Source organism: Carassius auratus, unplaced genomic scaffold (assembly GCF_003368295.1).
Source record: "Carassius auratus strain Wakin unplaced genomic scaffold, ASM336829v1 scaf_tig00031797, whole genome shotgun sequence".
In the NCBI taxonomy this organism is placed as follows: Eukaryota; Metazoa; Chordata; class Actinopteri; order Cypriniformes; family Cyprinidae; genus Carassius; species Carassius auratus.
The window spans coordinates 289,568-309,160 of record NW_020525949.1 but is presented as its reverse complement, the minus strand read 5'-3'; the positions used below and the strand labels follow the sequence as shown (position 1 = coordinate 309,160).

The 19,593-nt window shown below is 36.7% G+C and overlaps 1 protein-coding gene across 1 annotated transcript in view; it reads right to left on the bottom strand.

Moving 5' to 3' along the window:
• The window catches only part of LOC113080606 (roundabout homolog 1-like), a 202,810-nt gene that overhangs the window by 27,855 nt on the left and 155,362 nt on the right, over nucleotides 1-19,593 (bottom strand). Inside the window, exons 4-11 of the mRNA XM_026252764.1 lie at nucleotides 16,646-16,803; nucleotides 11,768-11,888; nucleotides 11,030-11,168; nucleotides 10,758-10,885; nucleotides 8,193-8,201; nucleotides 6,532-6,656; nucleotides 5,982-6,153; nucleotides 2,952-3,157 (exon numbers count right to left, since the gene is read on the bottom strand). Of these exons, the coding sequence (XP_026108549.1) occupies nucleotides 2,952-3,157; nucleotides 5,982-6,153; nucleotides 6,532-6,656; nucleotides 8,193-8,201; nucleotides 10,758-10,885; nucleotides 11,030-11,168; nucleotides 11,768-11,888; nucleotides 16,646-16,803 (1,058 nt within the window). The remainder of the gene's footprint in view (nucleotides 1-2,951; nucleotides 3,158-5,981; nucleotides 6,154-6,531; nucleotides 6,657-8,192; nucleotides 8,202-10,757; nucleotides 10,886-11,029; nucleotides 11,169-11,767; nucleotides 11,889-16,645; nucleotides 16,804-19,593) is intronic.

Below are 19,593 nucleotides of genomic sequence, written 5' to 3'. Positions count from 1 at the left end.
TATTATTTAAATGAATGAATGAATAAATAACTTGGTAAGAGACAATAATATACATATAAGAACATTTACATTACACACCAGCTGATCTGTTAGTCAATTTACACAGGCACCAGAAATAGACAGTCTATCTGGAGCTACTGGTGTGTGTGTGTGTGTGTGTGTTCACTTAATGACATGTTCATTACTGCGGAGCGCCCGAAGCACAACAGATAAAGATGCATCTCCTCATTTCGCTTTATCTCTCCTCTGTTATTTAAAAGAAGCGAGACATCATCAAGTAAGAGATCTATGTTAATTAAAGTCATATTCTGACAGCCCACACTGCGGGGACCTTTGACCCCCGTGCAGTGTGTGTGTGTGTGCGAGGACAGGAAACGCTCCCCTCCCCCTCGCAGCTGAAGGGGGTGACAGCAGGAGTGTGTGTTTCACACATCAAAACCTGCTGAGCGACAGCTCTCTGAACATTGGCCGTCTGTGTGTGAGACGATGAGGTTTGTTCTAGTGAGGGATGAAAGGAAAGCCTGTCTGATGGTGTACTACACACACATATGTCTGTGTTCACTCACACACACAAACCTTATATTATTCATGCTTTGCAATCATTAGCAGATTTCAATGATTAATTAAGGATGCATGATCCTATATCAGCACAGCTATACTGCAAAGAATTAGACCACACTGAAAATACAGGACTCTAATTTTTTAGTTTAAACCTGGAAATTAATATAATTATTTTTAAATATACATTTTTCATTTCTTATATAAATATACAGTACAGACCAAAAGTTTGGAAACATTACTATTTTAATGTTTTTGAAAGAAGTTTCTTCTGCTCATCAAGCCTGCATTTATTTGATAAAAAAATACAGAAAAAAACAGTAATATTGTGATATATTATTACAACTTAAAATAATAGTTTTCTATTTGAATATACTTTAACATGTTAACTGTCACTCACGTTTTTGAAGATAGACTTGAATGTGTATGATACAAACCTAAATTTTTATAATTCATGACTGAAAACATTTTGTAACATGATTTTGATGTACCATTTACATGGTAATGCAATGTCTGATTTTAAAATGGGTTTTAAAGGATGAATTTTGAGATTTTATGTTTTCAAGTGATATATAACTTCTGATGATTTCTAAAATGTGATAGAGAAAAAGGCAACGAGGAAGTCTTTTTTTTTAAACAAAGGTCAAAGCTCCTTTTGTAATGTAGATTTCTGAGGGTGCACTCTTGTCATAAATTCATCTATTACTTTTCCTACATAATTTTTAACAAAAAATATTGGTAAAATATATATTTGGGAGTCTTAGACCTTTCCAATGATATATAGTTTGTCAAGATTAGATTAGATTTGATTGTAATATAGTATAGTCAATGTAGGTGTCCCGTATACGGGACGGGGTGACATTTAACAGGTTAAAAATATTATTTATTCCTGTGATGCAAAGCTGAATTTTCAGCATCATTACTCCAGCCTTCAGTGTCACATGTAACATTCAGTCTATCAGATGATCATTTAGAAATCATTCTAATATTCTGATTTATTATGAGTGTTGGAAACAGTTCTGCTGTCTAATATATTTGATGAATAAAAGGTTAAAAATAACTGCATTTATTCAAAAAAAAAAAAAAATCTTATAATATATATTCTAATAATATATTTTCTTTACTTGATTTCCCAATAAAAACATCTAAACATCCTTAAAACTACTTAGTTTCACTTCCAGATGAAATACGATATTGTATGGAATATAAATGATATATTAAGATTGGTTTTTGAAGAAATCTGGCCTAATTAGTAAAAAAAAGAGTTTCCCCTTTAAATTTGTTTTCTATAATAATAATCATATTGATAATAATATATTTCCCAGTATGACTATACTGCATTAATACTTTAGACTTGTATTTTTCATGAATTTATTGTTAGGCCCCAAAGAATTTAACCACACTGTAAATATGGGATTCGAAATCTAGTTCAAACTTGGAAAGAAAAGAAAAGATTAATTATTAAAAAACAAAAAACAATCAATTCCCTTGAGAAGCAAACTGCCAGATGAGATATTATATTATATTAAACATTAATGAGATGTTAAGTCTCTTTTTCACATAAATCTGACAAAATTATTGAGTTTTATGCTTAAAGAAAGGGGAAAGCCCCTTTAAATTAGGTTTCTTTTTCTTTTTAATGATGTTTTAAATCAAATTTAATTACAACAATTAAAATAATAAATGAAAATCATTTTCAGTACTCATTAATGAGTCTCATTAATGAACTTAAATAAAGCTAACAAGGTTAATAAAATAATCAACACAAATGTTAATAAAAAGTCACATTTTATCATGGTAATCATTTTGTGGGAATTTATGCTCTTGCAAACTAGTATGTGGTAAATCTGTCGAAATGTTACCCAAACGTATCTAAATATTTTTTTTATAAAGGGAGCTGAGATTTTTGAATCTGTCAGTGGATCCTGCAGTGCTGCCTCAGATATCCAGGAATAAAACAGCTAACGCCTAAAAAAACAATCTGCCAAAGAAACAGCAGCTAACCGCATCCATTAAAGCACCCTGCCGCATTCAGAAACCTCCATGAATAAAATATTCATAAAAATGAAAGCGAGGTGCTGGGTCTGAGACGAGCGGCACAGCACAAAACTGCTCAAGATTCCCTGTAAACAGTTGTTCTGTGTGGTGTGTTTGCAATGGAAACTTCCACACAAATCTGTTACTAAGGAAAACAAGTTGGTTTGGTGGAGCAAACGATCACATGCTCATACCTCCACGGGAGCGTTTGCATCATGAGGGTCAGAGAGCAGTTATAAATCCACAAAAAGAAAAGGTTCCCATGAACTGGAGTCATGTCCCCTGTTACTGTACATCTATCTGCACGATAAACATGTCAGATTTGATGTGGTTCTGAGCTCTCAGAGCCAGCGTACCTTTGCGTAACGGATCTGCAGGGCTCCCGTGTCCAGCTGTTTGAGGCGAGAGTCGTGGGTGGACACCAGGACGCCGTCTTTCCTCCACAGGATGGTGGGAGTCGGCGTGCCGGTGGCTTGGCATCCCAGGACCACCGTCCCATCCACAGCCACGGTCTGGTTGCTGGGACCCTGGCGGACGATGGGTGGAGGTCTGTCTGAGATCACTGTGACAGAGACAGACGGAGAGAGACCAGTCACTTCCTTGTTTAAGAGTATGAAAGTATAATAACAATAACAAAATCATTTTATTCCTATAAATGTCAAATATTTATTTATTTGTATTTGGTTTATATTTTATTACATTTTATAATGCCACTGTTACTTATATTATCAATATCTAGACCTTGTTACTTTCTTTTCATTCCCTTTATTTCTAAATAAATAAATCATTAACTATTAATAACAAATTATTAATATATATATATATATATATATATATATATATATATATATATATTTTTTTTTTTTTTTTTCATCCTTTTTCCCTTGCCTTTATTTCTAAAATAAAATAGAATAATCACTTTAAGATGAATCAATTTCTTGTATTCCTCATAATAATGACAAATTATTAACATTATTTTTGTTATTCTTGTTGTTTTTTCTTTGCCTTATTTTTTTAAAATGAAATAATAAAATGAAACGGAACCGCTTTAAGATTAATCACTTTGTTGTATTCCTCATAATAAATAAATAAATAAATAAATAGTTATTTTCCCGTTGTTTGTTTTTAAAACATAATAAGATCAAATACAATTATAAAGATAAAAGCAATAAAAGCGTTTGCAAAATAAAATAAAATAAAATAAAATATTCTATGCATGCAGCTTAATGTTTGCTGCAAAATGTTTCACGATATAAACTCTTTTATGCATTGAGCAGATGCTTTTATCCAAAGCGACTTACAGTGCAGTCAGGCTAACATCTATTACCTAAAGTGTTCCCTGGGAATCAAACCCACAACCTTTCACACTGCTAACACAATGCTCTACCACTGAGCCACAGGAACACTGAATGTAAATGCTCTATAATGGCACCAAACTACATTAAACTAAAGCTGAGAGACCGAAAGACAGAATGAGAAGGAGACACAGAGTCTTAAAGCTGTCCCAGACCTACTAATATCATTATAATAACTATAATGAAACACAACTGGACTCCAAACCAAAATCCAAAATAAATCCTTCCACATTTTATAAGAAGCGAGTGCGTGTATGGTCAGAGGTAAAGAGAGTGAAGAATGCAAATAAAAATAAATGTAACCAAGGAAAAAGTGCAAGTGAGAGTGGAATGTCTGGCAACAAACGAGCTGAGTACATGTTTTAAGAACCAAAGAGAGAGAAATAGAGATGGAATCCAATTTTTTCAACTGGAAGCAATTTTCTAATCAGTCAACAGAAGTAGCAGAGTGAGACCAGCAATTAATACCGGCGGCATTTTAAAAGCACTAAACCTCCTTTACACACACACACACACACACACACTGGCCATCAACACCACACTAAAACACACCGAAATGCCCCACATCTATTACAATTTCCCCGGGCCGTGTCCTCTTCTCTCTAACAGCAGACCTGGGCCGTCTAATTATAATAAACGCAGCGAAGCTTATTGTGTTCGACAACGCTAGAAGCATTATATGGCTGAAATTTGCATAACCGCCACTACAGCGCGTTTTCAAAGCCCTACAACACTTTTGCAAGGCCATCAAAGGGATGGATTATGTATCACATGACATGTTCGCATCACTGTTGTTGTAATTACTGGATCATCTCGGCGGAGACCTGGAATTATGCTCCGTGCTCGCTGTAAGAGTGAGGCCATAGAGCAGATTGGCGCTAAAACAACTTAATAATCTTTTTTTTTTTTTTTTACCTCACTCTCATTCTCTTTGTCTTGCTTTGGTGTTTTTTTTTTTTTTTTTTAATGGCACTTATAGGAGATTATGTTGGATGAGAATGAATTGCCTAACCGTCACTATTCTGTTCAAGTGTCATATTGACTATTTGAACATATGGAGTAATCAGTATTGGAGTAATGTTTGAATTTCTTATAAAATAGTGTTATTTGCATTGAATATGGAAACTATGGTTAAGTTTAAACCAAAATTTTAAGTCCAGCCATTGATATTTAACAGCTTTTTGCCTTTATACAATGCATGTCAACATTTTCCTGCATGCAAGTATGAACAGCGTGAGCTGTGATGTCTATTTACCCAAAAAATTTCCGTTCAATCTAAAAGATTAATGAAACAGTCTAAAAACTCACTGCAGACTCAGAAGTTTTCGCTCAGAGAATCATTCAGAGGAGTTACTGAGTTCAGTACTTACTTTATCACTTGTTATATTTACAAAAAAAAAAAAAAAATATATATATATATATATATATATATATATATATATATATATATATATATATATATAAATATATATATATATATAAAAATATATATATATATATATATATATAAAATATATATATATATATATAAAATATATATATATATATATATATATATATATATATATATATATATATATATATATATATATATATATATATATATATATATATATATATATATATATTAAAATATAATAAAGTAAAATTAGTTGCATCCTGGCAAAAAAACCTCTGAACTGCATTGTGCTGTCATTTCAAAACATTTGACATAGCTACATGTAACTATTAGCCAGAAATCTATGAGTAACAGCATAAAATTCACCGTTTATCTTTACAATACCCATCTGGGAACGGTTGATTTGGGTTTTACAAACAAGTCCATAAATAATGTGATGCCTAAGGCATTTAATGTGAAAAAAATTAAACTATTAATACAGTGTATTGCAATCAGTGCAAAATATTTCATTAAAAAACATATAAATAAATAAAAATGACAACTCTTCCCCTAAACGGAGTTGCAAAAGCACATGCACATAAGCACTTTTGCATTGACTAAGAGCTGATCTGTGCTGAGTGCGTGCATCTCACCGTCTGTAACCTCCAGCAGGGCTTTGGTGATCACACTGCCAGCGATGTTCAGAGCCTGACAGCTGTAGTATCCTCCATCCGAACGCTCCACCGCTGTGATGGTCAGATCACCCGTCTGAGAGACAGAGAAGCGACTGGAAGGAGGAGGAGGCTGAGAGGAGAACAGAAGGTTCTAGAGAGGGGACAGAGGAAAAAGATATATGAATAGAGGTAGAATTTTATTAATAGAAATATATAAAACATAAACACTAATTACTCCAAGAATATTCAGTGAGTGAGAAATAAACACCTTGTCAGGACTTGCACGCTTACACTTACTATTGGCACGGTGTGCCTGAATTCCCGAGTGTGTGATGACAGATATTGATCAAAGCAAGATGAGTGGAGGTGTGTTAGAGGTGCGGAGTGTGTAGATGTGTGTAAATGTGCAGATGGCCTCGTAAATCTGACTGACTTTAATGGGGAAGAGTGCCAAGCATTTTATACGTTACTGTAAAAGTGTGCTCAGGAGAAGCATCATTGTACTGCAAGAAAACACTAACATTCTCACCTGACTGCCTTCTTTCTGCCAAAATATGGCAGGCTGAGGACTTCCTGTGGCTTCGCATTGAAAGGTCACGGTGCGACCCATACCGACCACTTGATTCCTGGGTCGCACCACAAACACGGGAGGAACTGCAAGAATAAGAGTTAAATAAATCAATTACCAAAGATTTTGACCCTTGCATGTAAAAACAAACAAAAACCCATTCACATTAATGCACTTACAATGGAAGTCTATGGAGCGTGATGGTAAGACAGTGTAAAACAGATGTGCAGCTTTTACTTTATAAAGTATTTAACTGTAATTTATAAAATCATTTTCTTGCAAATATATCCATTTAAAATAACTATTTTCTTGTGTAATATCTATATTAGTTTATTTCTGCAATGGCAAAGCTGAATTTTCAGCATCATTCCTTCAGTCTTCAGTCACATGATCGTTCAGAAATCATTGTTTGTAAATGATTATTTGCAAAAAAACTTTTTTAATTATTATTAATGTTGAAAACAATCGTACTGCTTATATACTGTATATACACACACACACACACACACACATACATACATAACATTTGTAATCTTCCAATGTTAGTGAATAACGGCAATTTTATCAAAATTTTCTATTTATGGCTGTCTAAACATTTATTTTTTAACATTTCTTTAAACAATGGTATGAAAATACTTGAACAGCACAGTTTTCTTTCCTGTGTTGACATATTTTCTATTAAAACTATATTTTTAGTTGGGTCGATAATCTTTATTTTATGTCACAGACGCAGCTGTGACATTCTCATTCTAGAGAGCACGTGTCATTAATATTTTTGGTCCTAGAAAAGAACGCCTGTGAATTTTATAAGTGCATTTCAACCTCAACAAGCAGATCTCTCATTCTGATATCAGGAGGTCTTTGACATCAGTTGAATTTCTTGCGAATACAATAAATTAACTGGAGACCGACAGAGCTCAACCCTTCAGTGTCACATTAACGGCAGGTCATAAAAGAGAAAGTCATACTGCTGTTTAATGGACGGATGTGCAGGTATGAAACATAAAAACAGATGTCGGCGCAATGCAAAAACGGCATGACTGCCACGTCTGCTTCATTTGCATGGGCAAGGGCACAAAGCAATAGAATTTACATGGAGCTGGGTGATAAATTTGGCCCATCTGTCCCATACTGACACACTGCATCGTGTGGGATGCAGGTTTTTCATCTCTCTTAATGACAAACTTCAGGGTGGAGAGGAGCTGATTTCTGATGCAAACTCATCTTCAGTGTCCATAACAGCATGGAGCTATTTCAGCTTGTAATAAGGATGAATATGTTCATAATATGTGACACAAAGCATGACCCCCTACGACGGTTTCCTTTAACTACCAAAGCAATCTTAAACCTGTCAAATCATATTCAGCTGTAATGCGTCCAGAGGAATAAAGGAAGAACTTTCACCTAAGTGTGAATAAAATGAGGCGATTTTAACGTTACCTTGCACGCTCAGAATGAGCATTAGTTTTACCCAGACCTGCTGTGCTGTCACTGTTGCCGGTGACAACCCAGACAAGCGTGCTGATTGGTGGGAGGATGGAAGGTGGATGGATGGTGGTTCTGACAACTTCCTGTTGCTGTCAATGCACCAAAAATGGTGACGGGTGACATTTGCAACTTACCAGACACAACTGAAAGAGGAAAGAACAAAAAAATAGAAGCATGATAAAACACAGATGAGATAGATGCGCAAATAAACCGCACACGACATGAAGCAAAAATGACAGGATATGTTTACTGAACAAAATCAGCGCAGCGATGTATTTATGAGAATAAAATGCAAAAACATACACAGAACATAAGGTGTGGCAAGCACACACACGCTGTAAATGTATCATGAGGCTGAAATATATGGCATAAACCTCACAAAAGAACAATTCTATCAGTCTTGAGTTGTGAGCATGAGGGATGAATGGAGGATTTATTCTTCTGGTCTGGCCAAAGATTTTATTATTTTATTAGTTTTATTAGTGTTACCTGGGGTCTGGCCCTTTAAAAGCTGCAGTGTGTCATTTTTGTATTTTTTTACATAACATCTAGTGCTATCAAACGATTAATCGTGTTTAATCGCAACCAAAATAAATGTTTTTTGTTTATATAATTTATATATGTGTGTGTACTGTGTATATATACATACATATATATATATATAAACACACATGTATATATTTGAAATATATATACACACACACACACACACACACACACACATTATAAATATTGTATATATAAACAAAAAAAATCTTAAATATATGTATGTGTGTGCATATATACAGACACAGTACAAAACTCTCTTTTAACTCTCCAGTAGCCTACACAGTTTTATAAAAGTTGAAAACAACATGAAACGGCATTCACAAAGGCATTTAATGTCTTTAAAGTGACATATTTCCAAATTCAACCTACTATTCAGCTGGAATAAATTAGGATGGAAATTCAATTTTGTTGAAAGACTATTAAGTTTCGTTAGAATACAGAAATCACACAATGAAACCAAGAACATTTGTTAAGCAAACTCAGTTAATAGGTCAAATTTAACTTGAAATGTAATAACTCGGCCCATTTGGAGTCGATCCTATGAGATAGACACAAATGAAGGGTGAGAAATGAGGGAAAGCGGTGTATTTGAGAACAGCTGGGTAAAGAGTACATGACTTGGACGGGCCGGTTGCTCTTTTGGCAGTGGTTGCGCCTCCATTTGGTTTCCATGGCCCATTAGCGTAGCTACTCCTGGGACTCGCATGGCATTCTAGCACTTTCCTCAAATACATCACTACTAATGACTAAATCGCCAGCTGAGAGAGGCCTGGTTTGTGCCCAGCATTATCTTTCCATGGCTTTTAACAGCAAACTGACTCTTACTTGAAATGACTTATCTCAGAGATTGTGTGCTTGTGTGCATTTGACTGCATATCAACTTAGACAGCTTTTGTTGAATTGACAAATCATTTAATCATTTGTTGAATCATTTGACTGTTCAAATGTACCTATAATGCTCAAACACACCATCTAGCTGAAAATGTAGCTCACTAGGTTTTAAAGCAGAGCCCTGCTATTCCCACAAAATAGCAACCAGACAAAATACATTCTCTAATCGAAGTCATCGTTTGAAATGGTTGAGGAATCTCATTCCTTGGCATCTGAAAAGCAATGCTGTGCCAAAGACAAGTTTAGTAACAAGCCCCTTCACTGGACTTTATAAGTCTGGTTTCAATGTTGCTGGCTCACTAAACACACATGTAAACTAATAATTCAGCAATTTCTGGAAGAGGTAAAACCTGTAAAAGCTGTAAGCGAAGCAGGAAAGGAGAGAGAAGGAGAAAACTGCTCAGGGGTGTCAGGACACAATGTCGACATTTGTTCTCTAAAGAGCTGAGCTGAATGGATCTACATCATGACTGTGTTCTGTTTCTACTACTAAAAATATTTTATGCACTAGGGACTGGTGGTATTTTTATTAACTAATTATTAAACAAAATTAATTAATCACTAAATTATAATAATTGTAAGTATCAAATTAAAACAAACAATTATTATTCTTAATAAATAAAATGTGAATGTACAAAGGTTGTAACATAATTTCCATTTAAAATAATAATAATAATAATAATAATAATTAATTAATAGATTTTTGGGAAAATTGATTACTAAGAAAACGAATGTGAAGAGCAAGTTTAAGATAAAATATGAATTGCGATTACTGATTAAATAAAATAAAAATCAACAGAATTTGACCGATTGTATCTATATTTAATATAAATTATGAATATTTCTAATATTATTATTCTGTCAGAAAAAAGTACAGAAATCATTTCGTGCAAATCACAGGATACAGAAATATATAATTTTTTTTTAATATATTTGTTTTCCTAGCTGTTTAAAAAAAAGGTTATATATATATATATATATATATATATTTTTTTTTTTTTTTTTACAGCTAGGAAAAAATTATAAGGAATATTCAGAATGATCCAGCATCCAGTCAGACAAAGCAACCTGACAAGCTGTCAAAGCAGAAAAACGTTTGTCTGAAAGCTAACAGCTGTGAATAAGCAGGTCAAAGCACACACACAATCTCCCGCCCACTGAGGGCAATCGTTACTTCAAATTAGAGATAAGTGCTGGCAGGATCAAAGCAGTTTGTCAAGCAGCGTGAGATGAGTGACAGCACGTTTGCGTGTTCTTACCGTGGACGGTGAGGGTGGCGCTGGCCTCCGTCTTCCCCATCATGTTCTCCGCCTGACAGGTGTAAGTGCCGGCGTCTCCCGATGTCAGTCTCTTCAGTTTGAGCGTGTGGTCCTCCCAGATCTCATGCCTGAGAAGATGACGGTACACAAACAAATACACATGCAAGAGGTTCCTACTCTAAAGAACAGAAACCATTATTTCCTTCTGGGCATTTCCCATTCGTATTATATTGTTCTTATTATAAACTAACCAGACGCTTTCTCACTCATACCTTCCCTTGGGAAGATCTCCGTCCTCTTTCCTCCAGCGGATGGTGGGCACGGGGTCTCCTTGAGCTTCACATCTGAACTCCACACTCTGGTCCACCAGAACAGACTGACCGCTCGGCTTTCGCAAAAAACTGGGCCTCTCTGCCAACAAACACACAACTTATTATGTAATCCAAGAAGTTTCCTAGCCTTCCCTTAGATATATTCCCTTCTCTGATTTGATTGGCTACTTATGAACAGCTTATGAGGAAGGTCCTGCATGACAGAAACGTTTGTTTGTTGATTTTAACACGCACTGAGCACTTTTATTGCACTTCATAAGAAAAGGTGTTGGATGACAGATGAATTTATATTTTTAGGTGTATGTGGGAATGAAGGGATGTGTGAAGTGTGAGCTGGTATTTGTTTCTTGGCAAACTGAGAATAAAGGGTCCACGTCTCCTAAACAGGGTCAATGACACGCTGGAGTCTTTCTACAGCTAAGCACACAAACTCTAAACATCTGGACTCTCTCCTGCTCTGCCCATAAACAAACACTTCATACGACGTGTGTGTGTGTGTTTAAGTGAATCCATCTGCATGCGTTTCCACAATCGAATGCACCAGAGGTTTGTGTGGGAACCTGGTTATATAAACACGTGCATCGTAAAGAAGGCAGATCATGTGCCGGAGTATCTGAGAATCAGACATCTGATATATTGAAATACACAGATTAAAGCAGAAATATATCAAAATCGTACCAAGAACGGTCAACTCTGCGATCTCGCTCTCCCGTTCCCCCATCATGTTGGTTCCCACACACACGTACTTCCCTGCATCCGTTTTTCTGGTGTTGGTAATCATTAGTTTTCCTCCCCGTATCTGTAGGAAAGAAAATATGTAATATTTAAATATCAAAGGTCAAACTCATAAAGCTTTATATACATATATATATGAAAAATGTGTGTGTAAATGAGTGTAGTGGCTATTCAGCTGAGCTTATATTTTCCCAGGCATCTGATTTCATGCCAAAAGAGGTCTTTTTTGTTCTCAGGCAATTGTAAGGGCAGCTGGGGGTCCTCATTAACCCGAGTGGATCAAAATCGCACACACACACACACACCAAATCTGACCCCTGCATCAGGACACCACACGGCGAGAGTCAATGAGGGGGAGCAGTATTTGGCAGCTCTCCTGCGGCCCCCTACCTGCCTCCACTTACACAGGTCAACATCTGGGCTCACTTTATGGCAGATCATGTCATGTCTCATTGATTAGCATTCACTGCGGTCAGTGTTGAGTCCAGCGGCTGGATCTGACTGTGGTTAACATGAGGAATGTGGAACCAGAGTCTCAGTGATAAAGACCAGAGTCATTCGCTGTACATCCCATCATTTTCAAATTAGAGTCAGATTATGCACTTATGAGATCATGTGCACAAATGCCACAAACAATCTTCAATTCTGCACTAAAACGGGATGTCACAGCTCAAAATTCATTAAATAAATGAATGCACAGACAGATAAAACTGTAGAAGAGATGACAAACACAAAGAGATAGATTGAATAGACAAATTGGATGGATTGAAACAAAAAGAAACTACATAAGAAATGATGGAGGGAGGGAAGGGTATATGTATGGGTGGATGGATGGATGGATGGGGGGGTAGATGTATGAGTGGAAGGAAAAAAACAAAGAAACTACATAAGAAATGATGGATGGACGGATGGATGGATAGATGAATGGAGGGAGGGAGGGAGGGAGGGAAACTAACAAAGAAACTACATAAGAAACAACGGATGGATGGATGGATGGATTGAAACTAAAAAGAAACTACAGAAGAAATGATGGATGATCGGGTGGAAGTATAAGCTAACAAAGAAACTACCGAATAAATGAATGGAGGGAGGGAGGGATAAGTGGATGTATGGGTGGATGGATGTTTGGATGGATGAAAACTAACAAAGAAACTACAGAAGAAATGATGGATGGATGGATGGAAGTAAGGAAGGAAGGAAGCAAGTAAGGAAAGAAGGAAAAAAAAAACAGAAACTACATAAGAAACGATGAATGCATGGACGGATGGATGGAAACTAACCAAGAAACGATAAGAAACGGATGGATGGATCACCAGGTCATATGGGACATCCCTTAACACTTCCAAACCGGACAGGTTCTAGAACGATCTGAAGCATTCTTCAGTCCTGTCGCAAATTCTAAATATTAATGGTGGAAAAGAGTCTTTAAACAAAGGAGAGGTCGGAGGGGAAGAAAGGAGGGTGAGTTTTTTTAGGCCACCCCGTGGTGTTGGAGAGGGTTTGAAGTGTCATTATGTTACTGTTTGTTTGAGCGAGAGCTTAACAGCTAAAACGGCACAAGACTCACAGAGCAGGCAAGGTCAGGTCAGATGTAGGAGTAAGTGTGTGTGTGTGTGTGTGTGTGTGTGAATGCAGTGAAAATACAGTAAACAAGAGGCTGAAACCAAAGGAACAATGAGAATGTGCCTCAGGAAAAAACATGAGCTCCATTTCAAAAGATAGTGAGCTGCTTGTTGAAATGTATGGTGCTTTATCTGGTAAAAATACATGTGGTATAAGTCATGAAACCTAAAAACTGTTGTCTAGATAGGCAGCTTATCCAACTACCCAAACATCCCAAGCACACATACACATATTTTGAGTTCCATCAGGGCAGGATCGTTTCACTCTCGGTCCAGAGTCAATGAAGCCTCCTTCACTCCCTCCGTCCTCAGGTAACAGCAGGACGGCTGCGATCAGTCTGAGCTCTGGGAGATTGCTTTATTCTCATGTCTTTTGTCTTGTGTGGATTGGCAACGCTGCTTGAGCAGAAGTATCCGAACAGGGCTCTCAGTGTGGAGTCATTCAGCAGGCCAGATAATCACACACACTCAGAACAAAACGCTGCGAAACAATACGGAGCGTCAGCTTCAATGTGCCGCACTGCTATGGTTAATTTTAGAGCAGACTGCAGCAATTACTGCTGAAAAGCAATTAATGGTCAAATTGGAGTGCTTTGATTTAGAGATAACAGTGGAACCCAAACCAAATGAATAATGTTGATGCTCATTACTGTACGCAGAGATGTAGTTGAGCCAATGTTTTAATGAACATCAGTTTATAAAATTTTCTCATAGTATACTTTATACTATATATAGTATACTTTAAGTATATACTTTGTTGTGTTGGTGGTTGTGGTGCTTTGTTTTGTTAGTGTGCGTGTTTTGTGTTGTGTGTGATGACCATACAGTTTATTGTCTTCAACACTGTAGACTGCAGACTGGAGATAAACCATACACTTACACACACACACACACACACACACACACACCAGCAGTAACAACAACAACAGACTTCATCTTTCTTGATTCAGTTTCATCATAATCAACACAATCGCATTCCACCAACATCTTAGTTACATGTTGTCCGAACACTGGAATGTGTAACACATTCCTTTATTGCCTTTTAAGCCAATGCTCAGCACTGAATTTGTATTCACAGAAACCCTGTCTATGATTAAAAATAACAAACCCCACTCAGACCACCTTTAGCTTTATTCTACACACATAAGGCACATGGAAAACGAGCACATGCGCATCAACATCACGCTTTTAACGACAAAAGAGGCCTGATTGATCCCGTTACTTCATTTCAAACACATTTAATTAGAAAAACCTAATTGGTGGCCCTGGTTTAAAGACTTCATTAAATCAGCAGAGTGCGAGTTTTCGGCTCGTGAATGCTTGCGAAGGCAAACTTTCATTCCCACATGCCCTTCCAATCAGATGAATGGGCTACATTAATTTTCCCTGACAGAGTAGGACGTGACGCAGTTTAAACCCTCATCAGCAGAAGCCCTGATCGGCCTTCATTTGCTCGAAAAATGCAGCAGAAGCAGTTGTTATCCACATGCATTAAACAAGGGAACTTCTTTTTGCTGTGTCCCTTTTTATTAACAATCAGAAGGTCTTTGTTAGTAATTCTAAATTGCAAATGAGGAAGGGATGTGGTTTCATTTTGCAAGCACAACGCTGAAACGTGAAGCCCATAATTTTATTAAAGCACTTACACTGTCTTCCAATAAAGTTTTAGTTAAGCAGTAATTTTGTTTAAATCGTCAGTTTTGTGATGGGATATTCAAAATGTTCACAAACGTATGAATTATATTATGAAATATCTGATCCTACACAATTCTCAAATATGTGTAAGTAAACGTGTTTGCTGGTTTAAACACCTTTAGAATGACCATGCTAGTTGATCTAAAATGGGTGATGGGTGCCGCCATGTTATTTCGTGCTAAATCAGAGCTGTGGGATTAACAACATTGAAATTAATCCTCCCGATAGACATGTATTTTACAAACTATAAATGAACATTTTGCTAATACTTATGTGTAACTATAAAACATTATATGGTTGAAAATACTTAATAGTTGTGATGTATGCTATGTGCTGAGCACGTTATATAGTGATTACACCGGTATGATCATATGTGTCAAAGGGTTAAATTTAAATGTCTTAATTGCTGTATTCACACCAAAGGCAAATATAGCGTCAAATTTGCGTCTACCGCATCTAGTTTGCCGCTTGAACATTTTGAGATAATTTGCTTCATTCGCACTTGAAATTAACTTCACAACAGACGCGAATTCAGATGCGATCAGCGGGAGCTCCATGATCATGGATCCACCGAGAGCAGCCTCACCTCAGCTAGACCTTCTGACATTTGCCGCTGACTCTGATGTCTATTTAGTGGGTCAAGATAAAATATAATTTGTTTGGGGTAAAATGAAACGTTTCTTATCTTTGGCCTTTATTCAATTCATCTATTAATATGTTTTATATATACGTATATAGGTCCTTTTTATTCCTGTCTCTATAGAAATATGAACTTTTGTCATATAGCTCCGGTTGACTGCTCACTGACAACATCAGTCGTTCCTCCATGTTGAATGAGTGACTCCTAGCAGGCTCCTGATTGGTTAACGCAGTGCAAATTGACGGAAAGTTCAAATTTTTCAACTCTGGCGGCAGACGCGAATTCGTGTCAAACCCTTAAATTCACAAAAAGCACCATTCGCGCTTAATGTGCGTATCATGCGAAACGCTCAATTCGCACCAGTGAGGCGAAATCGCGTCTTCCGCACCACGCTAAACGCCTCATTCGCACCGCGAGACCTCCAGATGCAAATGTAAACGCGCCGTTGCATTGACTTAACATTGAACTCATTCACGCCAGACGCTCTATTCGCATGTGGCGTGAACACAGCATTAATGATGGACTTGTTTCTTACAAACATACAGCTTTTCACTACACTAGACTTTAATTGATGGACTGGAGTGGTGTGGATTACTTGTGGATTATTGTGATGGTTTTATCAACTGTTTGGGCTCTCATTCCGACGGCACCCATTCACTACAGAGGATACATTGGTGAGCAAGAAATATAATTTTTAATTTCTACATATCTGTTTTGATTTATGAAGAAACAAACTTTTTCATTTTCCATTTTTGGGCGAACTTTAACCAGCCAGTGTAAAACAAGGCTCTTGCACCAGCTAGTTGAGCACCAAACCAGTACTAACCAGTCAGGGTTACAGGAAACACTGTCAGATATCCTTACCGTTATCCTCTCATCTCTGTCGTCTATGTTGACTCCATCTTTTTTCCAGGAGATGGTGGGTTCTGGGTGTCCGCGGGGCGGCTGGCACTCCATGACCGCTGGCTCGCCTGCCGCCACCATCACATCCACAGGGTTCTGTCTGAAATCATCTCGAAGAACTGATAAAAAGAGAGAAAGAAAAACAGATATCAGTAAACATGAACAGAATTTATATCATGAAATCACTCATGTCAATATTTAAAGGAGAGGAATAACAAATTAGAAACCAAAAGAGGAATATTTTTCTACTCTTGCCCAGCACAAACCTCCTCTAATCTATTTCAAACATACAAAGATTAAACCTAAAACTTCTGTTTACATTAGCTAGAAAAACTCAAAGAAGGGTTTGAAACATAAAGTGCTCTTCCTGCATGTAAGTGATATTAATGCAGGACACAAGTGAGCAGTGAAGATCGAACATTCATCATTCATCAACCACTGCTCAAGTGTGCAATAACATCTAATATCTGCTCACACAAACTCGCTGTATATTTGAGAGTTAGCCTGCTGATGGATTCGCTTAAAGCGTTCCCATTAATTCAAGGCAGCTTTCCTTTCAGTGTCATGTAGATACTGTGCAGCAGCACATTAGATTAGTCCAATGCTTTAAATTATATACACATGACACGTGAAAGGCACACGTGGTGAAACATAGCTACTTGAAATTAGATATTTTCCAAAACCTAGTCAGCTGCCAACCTGTACAGTAATTTGTGAAATCAAAATGAACCATTTTTGCTTATGAAACGCACATTTCTGATGTTTTTGTGCACTTTATTACAAAGGATATATATAAAGTGCACAAAAACATCATATATATATATATATATATATATATATATATATATATATATATATATATATATATATATATATATATATATATATATATATATATATATATATTTGACTATACTTTTTTTTTTTTTACAATTATTATTATTTTTTATTCACATGTACTGTAGCACAATTCATTCAAGACTTAAGCAGAGAATTAAGCAGATATCAGTATTTCTCCCCTTTTCATTTCAGGTACGTGTAAGTCGGCAGAAACACAACTTCTTTCAACTCTCACGCTCCTGAACGTATTCCCGTCGGCACGATTAACCTCAGCGCTAGATCAAAGTGAGATGCTCAAGGTAACCTGAACTCCTGACTGCCTCCAAATTCCTTTAAGACTTTAAGCACTTAATTGGCCATATGATTCCAGTTTCTACTGCTTGTATGTCACAACAGGTAAAAGTCCCCCTTTACCCCACTGAAAAGAGGTGTAAAGAAATGGAAATAATTTCTTCTCCTCCTCTCCCCCTCTCTTTTTTCCGTCACTTTTCTGTAACAATCTCTCAAGCATATCATTCCTTCCAGCCAAGGATTTCAACAGGCATCTCGTTTCCCCGACCGGCATAATTAGGCAGTCTATAGAGGAACGGCACACATGAAGGGCAGAAGATCACTGGCCGGTGGAGAAGGAGATGAGGGTCAGTGTCTAATGTGAACTGTGTTCGCTGTCCGTGGATCAGCACTGGGATTCGGATTTTCTCACCGGATCAACAAACTTGGATTGAGTTTGTACAGTTGTGTGAAACCAGCCCACGCTTGATTTGCACCCTGAGCTGAGAAACTTGATAACCTCTCTAACAGGGTCTTGTGGGGAAAGTTCTGTGTGTGTGTGTGTGTGTGTGTCTGGAAGTCCTGGAAATGATATAAACCACTGAAGTGAGACAGAAAGAGTGATGGTAAGAGAGAGAAAGAGAGAGAAGTCAAGCACTTCACTTTATAGAGTTAATCCAACATAAGTAATATACCTTTTTTTGTCTGTGAAACACAAATTATAGATTTTTGAAAAAACATGTAACTTATTGTAACTTATTAACTTATGTTGGTTGTATATCCTAAATAAATGTAAAAAAAATACATATTAAATAAATAATCACCTTTAATTACATGATTAGTTTTAAAATATAGGCCATATCATTTTTGAATGATACCAAATACTACTGATGCATTGGTGTATAAACAGTTTAAACATGTCTGCTCAGCTTCTTCACTGCCATCCAAATCACCACATTGAACTAAATGTGGCTGTTCAGTTTCCAGAATTTGCAGAACTTCATGCTTCACAGAAATTCGGAACAGATGTGGCAATGTCAAATTAAAATGAGATTTGTGTTGATATGCCTTCAACATTAATGAAATGAATATTTAATACCACACGCTGGTTACAGAGAGATGATAGTACGAGCCATGTTAGCCGGAAATGAAATGGATTTTGCTGAGCCACCAACTGAGGGTTTCTGGAGTGTTCTACTGGAGCCACTTGGGAACTGGAGATTTGTTAAAAAAAGCACTTCAAAAAACCCAAAGCTGGCAAAGACACGGGAAGATTTGTCAAGAACAGGATTGTGGGCCTTTTCCACTGGGAATCTACATACTCTTGAAGAGAAACAATGGGGAATTATCCAAATACAGCAGTTAAATAAGAATAATGTGAATTGTAATCACTATATCTACATGCTTAGATGCTTACTGAGCATTATCATGGTGAAAAGACTAGATATTTTATGTTTTTGGATGCTGGTTTGTCCACACTAGACTGCCTAACCACAGCCAGAATAGAATTATAGGCCGTTCTAAACTAGAAAAACTACAAAAATTGACCAGTCCAACTAGCAAGAACCTGTTTTTCCACTGCAAAACCAATGTGTTCAGCAAAAAGAAATATGGTCCAACAAACTATTCAGGCTTGCAGGTTTCAAACCATGGGGAATTCTGCTCTAGAAATGAAAAGGAACTGCGAACATCATCATGTTCAATCACTTCACCCAAACAATCGATAACTTCTTGCATCTGTCCAACCGAGCATCACGTACAGGACGAAATGTCACTGGGACAAAATTACGGAAACGTGA